Source organism: Amblyomma maculatum, chromosome 2, assembly GCF_055883805.1.
Source record: "Amblyomma maculatum isolate TAMU_Amacu chromosome 2, ASM5588380v1, whole genome shotgun sequence".
NCBI classification, from domain to species: Eukaryota; Metazoa; Arthropoda; class Arachnida; order Ixodida; family Ixodidae; genus Amblyomma; species Amblyomma maculatum.
Window position 1 is genome coordinate 217,733,707 of NC_139345.1, and position 14,272 is coordinate 217,747,978.

Below are 14,272 nucleotides of genomic sequence, written 5' to 3' on the forward strand. Positions count from 1 at the left end.
GTGTTGCTTTGCACGTTACCGGTATCACTCAAGAGGAAAGTATACAAAAGTTGCATCTTACAGTACTTACCTATGGGGCTGAAACGTGGAAGCTAACAAGAGGGCTCTACTTAAGTTGAGAACAACGCAGAGGGCTATGGAATGAAAAATAATAGGGATAACGTTAAGATATAGGAAACGTGCAGAGTGGGTCTAAGAAATAACTCAAATCACTGAGATTCTAGTGGAAATCAAGAAGAAATGGGCATGCGAAGAAAGGATAACCGATGATCGCTTAGGGCAACAAACTGGATTCCAAGGGAAGAAAAGCGTAGCAGGGGGGACAGAAAATTAGGTGGGCGGATGAGATTAAGAAGTTCGCAGGAGCCAAGTGGATGCAGCTCGCGCAGGACCGGGGTAATTGCAGGAATATGGGAGAGGCCTTCGCCCTGCAGTGGGTATAGTCAGGCTGAGGATGATGACGACGTTGCATTTCAAACAAGGCCTCACCGGTTCCACAGCCGAGCTTGTTTATGAAAGTTTTTTACGCCTCTTTGCTGATTTCTTCGACCTTTAACCCTACCCTCCTCATCACCAACGACCACAACTGCCGCACCCTGGACCAACTCGTGAAACTTACATATCATCGGACCTCAATAATGCTATTCATAATTTGTGAGACCATACTCGCACCGCCGCTCTCTTCAGCCGCACTTAGGCCTGTTTTGTGTGCTGAACCGGCGTTCCATCTGGTATACAATAGACATCGACGGCTCGGCTGATACTGTCGCCTTGGAGCGGCTGAAGTCTCCTCATTGTTTCCGCGATGACGCCTCTCATTCCACCCCCTCTCATCTCTATTCTACTATCTCGCCACTTCCCCGTGTCTGAAAATCGTGCTTCACCATTCATTCTTTCAAATTACTCCTATCTGAACGGAATAAAATTCCAACTTGTACTTCGTACTGCAGCATTCTGGCGCAAATTCATTTACTCATTTATTCATGTGCCTACTTTACGCCCAAGGGTCATTATAGTGGGGGACGTGTTACAAAACGTGACATGCGAAACAAGGCACTATCGTCAAAGCGATCAACAGCGGCAAGTCTATCGTCAATTTCAAATAGGGACAGCTAAATAAGAAGACGGTAAGCGGGTAAACAGCCACAACATAGACAACTTGCCAGCGGCATGTTTAACTAAAAAAGAAAACAGAAGAGCAGGAATACAGTCTTTACACTGTAAATGCTGCATCAGCGCAACTGGGGAAGTGCTCTCGGCCGCTGAGACGACACATGCTGGTAGTCTGTTCGCAGGAAAAAAAAGTCGACTGGTATTCAAATGTGCGGCCGGCCATTTCACGTATATTGCAACTGTTGTCGAGGAGATAAACGTAGATGGTATTAGATTTTGATCTACCAAAACTTTTCCTCGCGCTGTTTGCTGCAGCGATGTAAGTCGAACAACGTATTCCGGGAGGGTACCAAGAAAGCAATGCGGTCACGATATGCGACTACAAATTAGGCAGAAAAAGAGCGGCTCTATTTACATATCTACAGCGCGATAAACGGGACAAGAGAGAAAGCATATAAGTGTACTGAAATGACGGTGCCACACTGCGGGCGCATATTCTGCAGGTGCTTGGAACTGAGCTCTTTGAAAGGATGCGCTGCTTAAGCGTACATGGATGTGTCCAAGAAACGGACAGAGACGTTAAACGCAATAACATTTAACGCAATGGCGCTTAAAGTCTCTGTCCGTTTCTTGGACACATCCCTGTACGCCTAAGCAGCGCATCCTTTCAAATTGCGCATACTCTAGGAAGGAGAGGACATTAGTTAAAGACACTTTCCTTAACAGCATGGGGGGCATTCCTGAAATTGAGGTTGATAAAATTTAGTGCAGTCAAGTTTTCATAGTTACATATTCTACGGTTGTTTCATGTGATTTTTTAAGATAAAATGATCTCAACGTATTTAATGCTATCCGCCAAAATCCTATTTTCTGTATCCAGGGGATACATTCCCTGCACTCTTGCGAGCTTTAAATTGAAATATTTGTAATCACATTCTGAAAAATTAAGTTTCAGGTTCCATTTGTGGTACCAAGGCATCATACGAATAACATCTGATTGTAGCTCAGCCACATCCTCATGTCTGCGCACTCATGTCTGCAAGGACAGCGAAGCCTTGTCTAGCGTTTTAATCCGATCACGAACCCAGGCGCACGCCGGAGCCGGCGCCGCGGGACGATGATGATGGTATTTACAAATGAAAGAAGAAGATCATGGCATGTACAAATGAAAGAAGGTCCACAGAAGGCCCACAATATATTATAGTATAAGACGCAATCGTCAGCCACAATCGGGTGTGAGCGGTGACGTCACAACCTATATCTTTTATTTATAATAGAAAGGACAATGGCCCTAAAACTGAGCCTCGAGGTAGTCCAGACGTTAGATATGATTAGTAAGATAAATGTAATAATTCGCTGATAAATATCATTCAATCCATGTGGTAATGGAGGCCGGTAGACTGAGGCATGAAAGTTGAAAAAGGAGGAGAGAGAAACCTATATTATATTGTGACATATATGCCCTGCATCGCTGGACGTTAAAGAAGACAACGATCAGAAACAGTGACACAGAAGACGACAAAGTGGTAGCAACGTTTACTGCTAGAAGGAGGTTAACGCTGCTGTGATTCTGTGCTTTGTGTACTGCGTCATCCTGGACTAACCTTCGTGCAACCTTGCCACGCATCAATATTATGTAATACCGGATTTTATGGCACATACACAACTGTGGCTATCATGCGCCAAACACATTGTGTAAAAACCATTATCAAAATCTAATAGGACACAGTCGGCTTGCATGTCGAAATTGAACGGCAACAATATGTCATTAGAGAAACCTAAAAGTTGGGTGACACTTGCCCTGAAACCATTTTGATCGTTAAGAAAATAACTGATGAAAAAAAAATTATTTAAATTGATTACTTAAAAGTGATGAATTACGTTGATGTGTTCTAATGGCTTTTAACTTCAGCAGATAGGCGATATTGGTCTATAACCGGTGCAAGGCAGCGAAGACTCGATTTGAGTACCGGAACTGGTTGCGAGGATATGAGAGGTTGAGGGCAGGTTATAGTTTGGCGGATCTTGGTTGACTAAAAGTGCGGGAGCAGAAAAAAACAGACTGAAAATAGGTGTTGAACTAGTTAGCTTTCCAGGCGTCATCAGTAACGTAGCCTAATTCTGGTTGTTCTGGCCGTAAAGGTGGATTAAACCATTCGACTTTTCCCCTGGGCTTCACGAATTTATAGAGCTTTAATTTGTATTTATATAGCCGCGGCCTCGCCTGCCCGGTAGCCACGTTGATCTAGCCTTCGGGCGCTGGAGAATATTGCCAAAATGTTTTCACCCCACGGTTATGTTGGAGCAAGTTTATTTGCATTGTCGTGGAGTAAAAATCGGTTCCGATAATGGGATTTAGTTCGACGTCCACGTCAACTGTGTTGGTGCTCAGCACGCAGCCGCGCTGCCGTTTCGGTGCCTTACTCACGAGAAAACGTTTGTGAACAATTGCAAGCATTGCTCTTCTGTACGACTCACATATATCCCGCTTCTAATGAGCTCTTTCCTGCCAGCCATTTCGATCCCCAGCAGTTAGGCTCTGCAGTCGCTTGCGTGGTGTGTGCCAGTAACACAAACAAATTATCGCGGTGTGCTCATCAGAATTGACAAGCTAGCAGCAGGCAAGTTTTTTTGCGCTTCATATATAAACACCGCCGTATTAGGATCGTTTCATTTTATCGCTGGAAAATCTAGCGCCTGCATGACAAGCATGACATTATTTGTTTATTCCTGCACGTACATTGTCGCACATGCCAAAGGAAGAAACCGCATCAAAAAAATGCTAGCTGGAGCATGACAACTGTTTTCATGTGGTATATGGAGTTTAGCATCCAAAAGTGGCATCGGCTATGAGGTACGCCGTAGCAAAGTGCTCCGCAAGTTCAACGAATGCCTGGGGTTCTACCGTGTACTGACATCGCACACTACACAAGCGTCTTCAGCGTCGTCTTCATCGAAGAGCGGCCATACCTTCCGTGATCGAACCAATTTCTTCGGGCTGGGCACGCCGCTGGAGGGCGCAATACCGTTTCTCTATTTCTTTTACGTTTTGAACGAATATTACCACAGTAGCGGCTGAATACAAAGATTCTCTTTCGGTGTGTGTGATAGATCTGTTTAGCCGTTCGGGCCAGGTCATAATGGTAATTAAATCATGTTTGTTGAGTCTCAGGCAGAAACAACAAAAAGCTACTATACTCAACCGTTTTTCACGCAGACTTCTGTCTGAAATAAGGAAATAACAGTTTAATAATGTCGAAATCTGGGCTTGTTGGTTCATACTTCCAAGCTCTAGCGCACACAAGATGAGGGACTCGCGTGTGTGTGTCCTCTCGTTCTGAGTCCCTTGTCTTGTGTGCGCTACAGCTTGGAAATAACAGTTTGGATTGCTTTTAGTCTGAGTGCATACAGCGCAAGCAAAAAAAAAAAAAAAGCGCGGGCCTAGGTCTCCGTGTTTTTTTTTTTCTATTTTTTTTTTGCTCTGTCTGCACTCATGGATTACCCCACTCGCCCAAGCGTCTGTTATAGTTGGACTTACACTGCCGTTAACGAACGGCAAACGAAAACCAATGACGAACCACTGGTGGCCGAAAACACGCGTTTTGCCTAAGCAACTTTCAGCGCCAAGCTCGCCGATCCGGTTACATCTCACACCATGGAGTCCGGTACAAAGTTCTACATTTTCATGCTCGGAATCAAAAACGTAAAACGCAAAACATGTGCATTTATTACATGTCAAGGGCAGTCCCAGAAAAAAAAACGCCACCGCTACGCATAAACGGTAATTTACAGTACGCAGCCTGAACGGTAGTCTACCTTCGTATATTGAGCCAACGAGAGAACAGTGCGCTTCAAAATGCTGCACTCTCTGGAACAGGGACAAATGTGAGTAGCAAGGCACAGCACACACGTACTAAGTGCATAAGTAGTAGAGCGCATTAACGACACAGTTCAAGAACGATCGCTCACGAACACGTATTCAACTCGATGCCCCCGTGTGACCCGCGGTCCCGCAGTCCCCTGGCCGATGTCGCCTGGTATCGAAGCACTTGAAGGATGCCAAAATAGGTGTGTACGCTCTATGTGAGAGTCATCTCAGGGATCTAGATGATCCGCCGTTTATAGAAGGCTACGTATAGGAAGGGTGCAACAGAAAGAGATTGGAAAAAAGCGGGGAGGTGTAGGTATGTTGATACACCAAGGAACAAATTAGCAAAGAATTAAATCATCTTGTAAAGAACATATCTGAGTATCAGGATCAGTTGCCGGCATAATGACATGGCTCGGGGTAGTTTATTTAGGAACAGGACATCAACGCAGGCAGAGAACAAGAACCTTGTTGAATGTCTCAGTGACGATATAAGCCAGTTTGTTGACGTGGCCGATATTATTCTACTGGGGGACATGAACGGCCACATCGACAACCTGGATTGATACATGGAATGTAACGGGAACCTAATACTAGATTTCTGCGAACGACACAACCTAGTTATTTTATATAGAGAAACAAAATGTGAGGGACAAATCACGTGTGAATTCCGGAACAGGCAGACGACTATTGACTACTGTCTAATGTCGCAGGGAATTTATTGTAAGCTCGCAAAAAAAGGAAATAGACGTAGAAGGGGAGTGTAGTCTGGGAAGTGATCATAAAAGTATTAGCCCTCGTTCAAAGTAAAATAAAGCAGTCCACCGATCGCTGGATGGCTGAAATACACGATGCCACTAGAAGCGGACCAAGAAAAGTTTGGAACCACATACGCTGGCTAGGTAAAAAGAATCAAAGAAAGCAAGATCGGATTCAAGATAACGAGGGAAAGAGAGAAAACGCTATGAACTACTCCTAAATTACATCAGTTCTAGCCGAGTCATTTAAGAGCGACGATAAGGTAATCTCTGCAAAGCAGGGAGCAACACAAGACAGCCGAATATAAAGCAGCTTAGCCAATATAGACTGGAAAAAGGCGGAAAAAATATTCCTAAAAGCACATCTACAGAGATAGATCAACTTCCGATCAAGCTGAATGATGAGCTTGGTAAGGATACGCTGCTAAAAGCTTTGTAAACATTCATAACGAATATAAGCATGTTCCGGCCAGCTGGTGGCAGAGTAAAATGAATTTGATTTATAAAGAGAAAGGAGATAGGATGAACATAAAATTATACAGGCCGATTATCATAACTTCTGTTATATACAGGTTGGCCATGTAGGCGATGAAATTAAAGACGCAGGCATGGGTAGAAAGTAGGAAGATACTCGGAGAACTTCAGAACGGCTTTAGAAATGGTAGGTGCTCAGATGATAGCTTGTTCGTGCTTACCAAATGCATCGAAATATCTAGAGCGAAAAATAGACCTTTGCATTTGGCTTTCCTGGACATAACGTACGACCAATGTAAACAGGAAACTCCTCTGGAGCATACTAAAAGCAGAAAGTGTCGTTCATGAGATAACAGATTTCCTACAGGAAATATACCGGGATAACAAAGTAGATAAGTAGATAAGATAAGAAGTACGGGAACTATCAAGGTATGCAAAGAATTAAGACAAGGTCGTCCTCTATCACCGCTGCTGTTCATGCTTTATATGATAAACCTGGAACGGAGGATACAAGACAGTGACCTAGGTTTTAACCTGTCATATAGATTAGGTGGAAAGGCGGTAGAGCATCGCCTCCCCGGTTTATTGTATGCAGACGATATTGTGCTGTTAGGAGATAGCCAGGAAGCCTTGCAAACTCTAGTTAAGTATTGCGGAGACGAAGGGGACGCGCTAGGCTTCAGCTGTAGTGCAGTAAAGTCGGGTCAGATGATTTTACAACGGCTCTACTAATCAGGGTCTTAAAATACAAGGCCGAGAAATACCCAGAGTAGCAGAATATAATATATATATATATATATATATATATATATATATATATATATATATATATATATATATATATATATATATAGATATCTCGTGGTAGGGGTAAACGAAGGATTGTCATACATTGAAAAGCATGCACAATCACCTAGAGCCAAAGGGCGAAGAAATGCCGAGATAATGAAGCATAGGGCATTGTGGAGATACTACAGGTATGAGGTTTTGAGGGTTATTCGGAAAGGAACTATGGTGCCCGGGCTTGCTTTTGGAAATGCGGTTTTGTGCCTAAAATTAGAGATACAGTAGACATTACAAATAAATCAGAGAGCCGTCGGACGATTAGCACTTGGTGCCCACGGCAAAACCACAAATGAGGCGGTACAGGGAGATATGGGCTGAGCCTCTTTCGAAGTACGGGAAGCTCAGAGTAAATTATTATATCAAGAACACCTGAGGAAATTGGACAGTAACATGTGGGTAGCTAAAGTATTTAATAACCTATACTTAAAAATTATTGACTCACAATGGAGGAAAAGAACTAGGAAACTAACCAGTAAGTATGCTGGTCACAAGGACAAAGAAGTAATTAGCGTTAGCTAACAGTTGAAAAACACAGAAAGTAAACATTGGATAAGAACTATGGGAAAGAAACAAAGTGTGGGGCTTTACCGAAAGTGGAAAAGGCTGATCAGGAAGGAAGCTTTCTTTGATAACTCAAGAGGCAGTGCCCTACTTTTTGAAGCTAGATCAGGTTGCCTTAGAACACGCATCTACAAGAAGAAATTAAGCGATGAAGATTACACATGTGCAGTAAGTGGTAAATCCACACAAACAATTAACCATCTCATACTCGAATGTGATAGTATCCATCCGGTCATGAAAGACAGTTGGGCTAGTTGGTGTGTATTCGTTAATGACTGCGACATTGCAACTAGCGCAGAAAAACACAGAGGACAACGACAAAAGATACCGACGGGATAGCACGCTAGACTTCAACTGACGTTTAATGCACACGTAAGAAAATTTATCCACTCGCAATAGGCGCATGCTCAGGAGACTGCTCTCCCCCCCCCCCCCCCTTTCTTTATCAAGAAGCACGTTGTCATAACAAAGAGTAAAAGTTTTAAACCAAATTGACGTGCAAGTGTTTTGACAAATATAGATTATCTCTTTTTTCGTGAGGGCAATTGAGAGTGCTCACGCACTTATCCCCTGCCTTACAAAACGCCTCAAATATCTCCCTATCACCCTGCCTATGGAGCCGCCTTAGCACTCACGTGTGGCTAAAAAGTGGAATACATTTTTCTTCTTTATTGCCTGTTGTGTTTATTCTGCTTTACGGCAATGTGCGGCCAAATCGCCACAGGCCATCAGAGCTGCGACTGTAGTCCGGTGTTTTCGCAGCCTTTAATTCAGGCACTGGCCTGTTTGGCCAACATAACACTTACCACAGGTCAGTGGGATTAAATAGACCACACCAATGATGCAGTCCATAAACCGCGTGGCGTGTTTCGATGCGCAGGGTTTTGCCTGGTAAGCATGCGGAACATCCTAGACAGCTTTTGTGGGGCTGTTAAAAAGACACGAATGGCGCTCTTTCCCGCAGCCTTTTTCAGTCGATGGGACAAGTTGTGCATGCAGGGCACAGGCACCGGACGTCCCCGCAGGCCCTCTTTTGTTTAGGCTTCCAAGGAAGGGGGAAAATTTCGACGTTACTGAACACTCAGTGACAGCCATAAATCCGTTGCTATGATTACTTGCCTTTTTTTGATGTATATAAATATTTTATCTCGCCCTTCGTTTTAGATGAAATTTTGCACAATTTTGCACTCGACAAAGTATTCCGTTCAGCCGTGGTTTATGCCGTCTATCTCCAGGGCACCCATATTACAATATTGCAAAAATAATTTTTCCCCGGCCTTCCCGGCCACATGGCTTCAAGACCATATAGCCTCCACTCACGTAGTATTCCTTAAAAGGGCCCTTTGAGGATCTGTTAAGTAAAGTGATTTAGAATCTTTTCAGCTTGTTTTTCATTCGTGAAGGTATTGTGGATCATTGACACGGGAAGCTTCGTACACATTTCTGCTTGTCGTTTTTTGGTGCGCTACTATATTTCTCCTCTTGAAGTCCCATAGTTTCACTTACGCTATATGTCATATTTTTTCATTGCTGTTTATTAACATTCAGAGCATGTGTTGTTTCTCTTGTCCAGGGACTGACTTTGCGTGTGCGGTGCTTCTTCTTAGCATCAGTCGCGACCACATGAATTGGTTCTCCCCGCCACGAGAAAGGGTAAATTTGGGAAAATGTCCTCCGCTGCAGCCTAAACAAAAACGGAACTCACTTGTTCACGCATCTTTCGCAACCCAAATATCAAAGGAAAACAGGAAGAAAAAAAAAAAAGATCGAGGTATGTAGGTGAGCATTTTTTTGCTCGCAGCATTGTGCAAACAACTCTGCGCCTGTTAGCAAGAGGAGGTCGGTATGCCTTTGAATATGAAGCGGCGATCCAGTCACACTTAAAACGTCGGAGTGCATATTAGCGATATACAGCTGCAGTTGTGAGGAGCTGCGATCGCGTTACGCGAGCAGTGAAACATTGTGTTATGAGCGCTGGCACCAAGATTCCGTGTTAAACAAAACAATATGTTGGGCGAGTTGGTTTCGGACATCCATAATAACATGACCATACAAACGAGTGTCCCATATCCTCATTTGTGTTGTCAAGTGCGCTGTTATTATGGATGCCCGAGGTAAACGTGAGCGTATCTTTAGCCAAGCCACGCTAGACACAGACAAAAAAGGCATTTTCTAGCATTGTGGTCATTTTCTTTGTCAGGGAGACAATTCACACTTGTCCCAATTCACCGTGACGGGGGCTGTGGGGAGAGCGCTATCGACTGCAGGTGTTGCAGCGTGCTGGTTTTTGTGTAAACATTGCCGGTTGTTTACGTATCGCTGCTGATTTCACAGGAATACTTCTGCCTAAGGCATTGGCAGCATGTTTGGTACAGGTAGTGCATTAAATAGAGGAAATGAATTTGAGATCCCAATTTTATTTGCGCGGAAGACAGCAAGTGTTCATATAGGTTTCTTTTCAAACATATTCTTTGTTGTCACGAGGTGCTTGATCGCCCCAATTTGCTTTCAAGCTCAAATGGCGGGCTATGGAAGCACTACAAAAAGAATAGTGCCGACTACGTGAAGCTCAGACACTGTCTGGAGCTGCGGGACATCCGATTTCTCAGGCCACCTGCAGGTATAAAATGTTTTCGCCGGCAAACTGGGACGCACGGTAGCGACGCCGGCGGAGTCTGTTGCTGGCTAACGCCGCGAAGGAAGGGCGTCAGACCCGTAATTGCGACTTCCCGCTGCCACTTGGGAGCTGACGTGACCGCGTTCGCAAAGGCTGACCCTCGGCCAGTGCGGTGGTGGCGACCTTCGGGGCGGGCGCGTCGCCAAGCCCGACGGACGTCACGTGCGAACGTTCGCGGAAACTACGGAGCCGATTCTGCCGTGGGCGGCGGCGGCTTTTCTCTTCCGCCAGACCCACGTGGCGCAGCGTGGCCGCGATAAGGGCCGCATTGTTCTAATCGGAGAGCGAACCGTCCGCTCGAGGTTCCTGCACCGACACTAACATCGGCGTTAGAAAGAAAATCTCTGAGTGCAGTAGGTCTCGCCAACGGTTTATCCGAGTGGACACAAGCCGGCCTAAAATGGATACCCGAATCTGGCAAGTATTCGCCTGCCTGGCCACCCTAGCAGCGGGAGCAGTGCCCGTGTTCCCAGTTCCGGACGAGCCTCGAGAAGGTGGGTGCCTTATCTCCCACGCGGCTGTTTGCATGCTGAGCGCACTCACGGCTCCAGAAGCGGGCTTTAGGCAGCGCTTTCCTGGAGTGGCCAATTTTTTTCAGTCACATTGACGTGCAGCGCAGTAGTGATGGCAGAACCTCGTTGTGTTCGTCTCTCCGACAGGGCGAGCGTGGAAACATTCTTCTGGCTCCGTAGATTTTCTCCGTATGCTATTCGGTAGCTTTGGATTCATTAATTCCTACCCTGGTTGCCAGAACTTTGGGCTGCTACGAAATCACAATACAGGAATGTGTACCACAGTTGGTGCATGGCTCATTATCACCTACTGAATGTCAGTTTTTCACATCTTTTCTTCCAAGAGCCAGCTTACGAGGCCGATTGTGAGAATATTTCAACGCATTTATAGTTTGTCTGAACACAGCAGCAGCCTGAGTATGACATATATATATATGTATATATGTATATATATGTGTATATATATATATATATATATATATATATATATATATATATATATATATATATATATATATATATATATATATATATATACACAGATACACACAAAACACATATGCAAGGGGAAAATTCGAACGCACACAAGGAACATATAAAATAATATGGGAATTGTGATGTTTACAGTGGTTTGCTCATGTTTCGCGTAATATATGGGGGAGCACAAATAGAATGGCATAACATTTTCTTTGAAAATAGCAGCAATTTTTTGCCGGAACCTTTTTTTTTGGTGCGTTTTTACAAACTCATTCTATGATATGACAGAAATCAATTAGGGCCCAAACATATTTTTAGCGAGAAATCCGCTGACATTCCTTTTTTCCTATCCTGACAGATGATCCTTGAAGCTACATTTTCTAAATAATATGCTGCATAGAAGAGCAGAAAATTGGGCAAGGTGTTGTAATTCATGGCTGAAAAAAGCTCGAACTGGAAGCAAGGACGGAGAAAGAATGACAAAGACAGGCGCTAACTCGCAAGGTTTATTCGAGAAAAGGCATGTGAATAAATAGGAATGCAATTGAACAAAACAAAACAAACACAAAAAAACACGCGAGGCGGCAATCTTCATGTGACACCCACGAGAAGAGCCAAAGGTGTTTCAGATTATCTTTCAAGCCCAAAAGATGCGGTTAAATATTTGAATTCTCTATCAGTCAAACAAACGGATGTTTGACAAATGAAATTTTTACGGATGAAACGCATGTGAAATGCTTCCATGTTCTATTGAACAGATTGTTCACGGTGTTTAAAAACAATTGTGGTTCTCTCAAACAGCGGTGTGCACTGTAATGGTTTTTCCTTGTCATTAGTTTTGCACGTGCGGCAATGTTTCGGCAGGTTATAATGGGAGTCCCTACCTAATATTCTCCTAAACCTTTGTTTATAAACCGTCCGGTCTGCTCTATGTATAAGGCCCCACAGGTCAGCGGCAGCCTCCAATGTCACATGCAACACACGGAGCTTTGTGGTGCACAGGTTGTTTCTTTTCTCTGCATTTTTCACCTGCCTGTGCACTTCAGAGCAGATTGCACACAATTTCCGAGGGGCAGAGAAGACAACCGGGGCGCCCTGCAACGTTTTTAAGCCCGTGGGATGCACACACGAAACCACAGCCACTCTGCGTTTCTCCGCGACTGATGGTTTTGGCCTTCACCTTGCCGTGACCAACTTTAGCAGCTTTCCACAAGCCTGCGTGATTTCTTGCTTCGGATAACCACCTGCTTCCGAAAGCGTCTGTGCACAGGTGAGCAGGCTGGAAGCACGCGGTTGTGCGAAGCATGTATCACGTAGGCTTGTGGAAAGCTGCTACAGTGGGTCAAGACCAAAATACTCAATCGCGGAGAAACGCAGAGTCGCTGTGATTCCGAATGTGCACCAAATGTCCCACGGGCTTAAAAACGTTGCAGGGTGCTACAACGTCCGGTTGTCTTCTCTGCCCCTCGGAAATTGGATAGAATCTGCTCTGAAGTGCACAGGCGGGTGAAAAAGGCAGAGAAAAGAAAAAAAAAACCTGGTCACCATCGAGCACAAAGCTCCGTATGTTGCATGTGACATTGGAGTTGTATATAGGCTGCCGCCTCCACGTTTCAGCCCCGTAGGTCAATACAGGTAAAATGCAACTGTTGTATACTTTCCTCTTGAGCTATAGCAGCAAGCTGCCATCATAATCTGCTAGTGTTTGCCAAATGCGCTCCGTCCCACTTTTATTCTCCTTGTTCTTTCCCTTTCATGGCCCAGATCGGCGGTTACTACATGTCCTAAGTAGACATATTCGCCTACTACTTCCAGTGCCTCGCTACTTAACGTAAACGGCTGTTCCTTCCAGATGCAGTTGAACATTACCTTAATCTTCTGCAACGTGGGCTGAAATATTGAGGCTAATGAAAGGGGTTCTACTTAAGTTGAGGACGAAGCAGAGCGCTATGGAACATAAAATGGTATAGATAACTTTAAGAAATAGGAGACGTGCAGAGTGGGCCAGAGAAATAACTGGAGTTACTGACATTCTAGTGGAAATCAAGAAGAAGAAATGGGCATGGGCAGGAAACATAGTGCGAAGAGAGGACAACCGATGGTCGCTTAGGGTAACAAACTGCATTCCAAGGGAAGGAGAGCGTAGCAGGGGGCGGCAGAAAGTTAGGTGGGCGGATGAGGTTAAGAAGTTCGCAGGTGTGAAGTGGATGCAGCTAGCGCATGGGCTGGGGTAATTGAAGGGATATGGGAGATGCCTTCGCCCTGCAGTGGACATAGTCAATTTGATGACAGGCTGCCGCTGTCCTGTGGTGGCTCATACATAGGTCAGTCCGGACGGTGTATAACACAAACATTATTAGCTGAGGACTCAATTAAAAACCTGCCGAAACATTGCCGCACGTGCAAAACTAATGACAAGGTTTAAGGTTACAGTGCATGCCACTGTTTGGGAGAACCACAATTTATTTAACACCGTGAATAATCTGTTCGAGAGATCATGGAAGCATGCGTTTCAACAGTGAAAATTGCATCTGTCAAAGATCCGTTTCTTTGCCTGATAGGGAATTCCAATGTTAACCGCATCACTTGGGCTTGAAAGATAATCTGAAACACCTTTGGTTCTTCTCGTGTGTGTCAAATGAAGAATTCCGCCGCTTATGTTTTTTTGCGTGTTTTGTTTTGTTCGATTGTGTTGCTCTTTATTCAGATGCCTTTTCTCGAATAAATCTTAGTTGCGAGTTAGCGCCTGTCCTTGTTTCCAGTTCGCGCTTTATTCAGCCATGAATATGCAGCATGCGCAGCAAATTCGGAGACAGAGACGCCGATTATATGTCATGAGAAGAAAGTGACATTGAATATTTTCAGCTCAAAATTTTCGTATAAAGGGAGTACGGTAACGATGTCAGTGCATTTAAGAACCCTGGTTGAGTGAAATTTCCGGAAGCCTCCATCCCGGCTTCCCTCATAGGCTGATTATCTTTGACAT

At 44.5% G+C, this 14,272-nt stretch overlaps 1 protein-coding gene across 1 annotated transcript in view; it reads left to right on the forward strand.

Annotated features, from left to right (window-relative positions):
• Nucleotides 1–10,443: 10,443 nt before the first annotated feature.
• The window catches only part of LOC146201301 (alkaline phosphatase-like), a 200,498-nt gene continuing 196,669 nt past the window's right edge, over nucleotides 10,444–14,272 (forward strand). Inside the window, exon 1 of the mRNA XM_084595755.1 lies at nucleotides 10,444–10,791. Coding sequence (XP_084451881.1) covers nucleotides 10,698–10,791 — 94 coding nt within the window. The 5' untranslated portion in view covers nucleotides 10,444–10,697. The remainder of the gene's footprint in view (nucleotides 10,792–14,272) is intronic.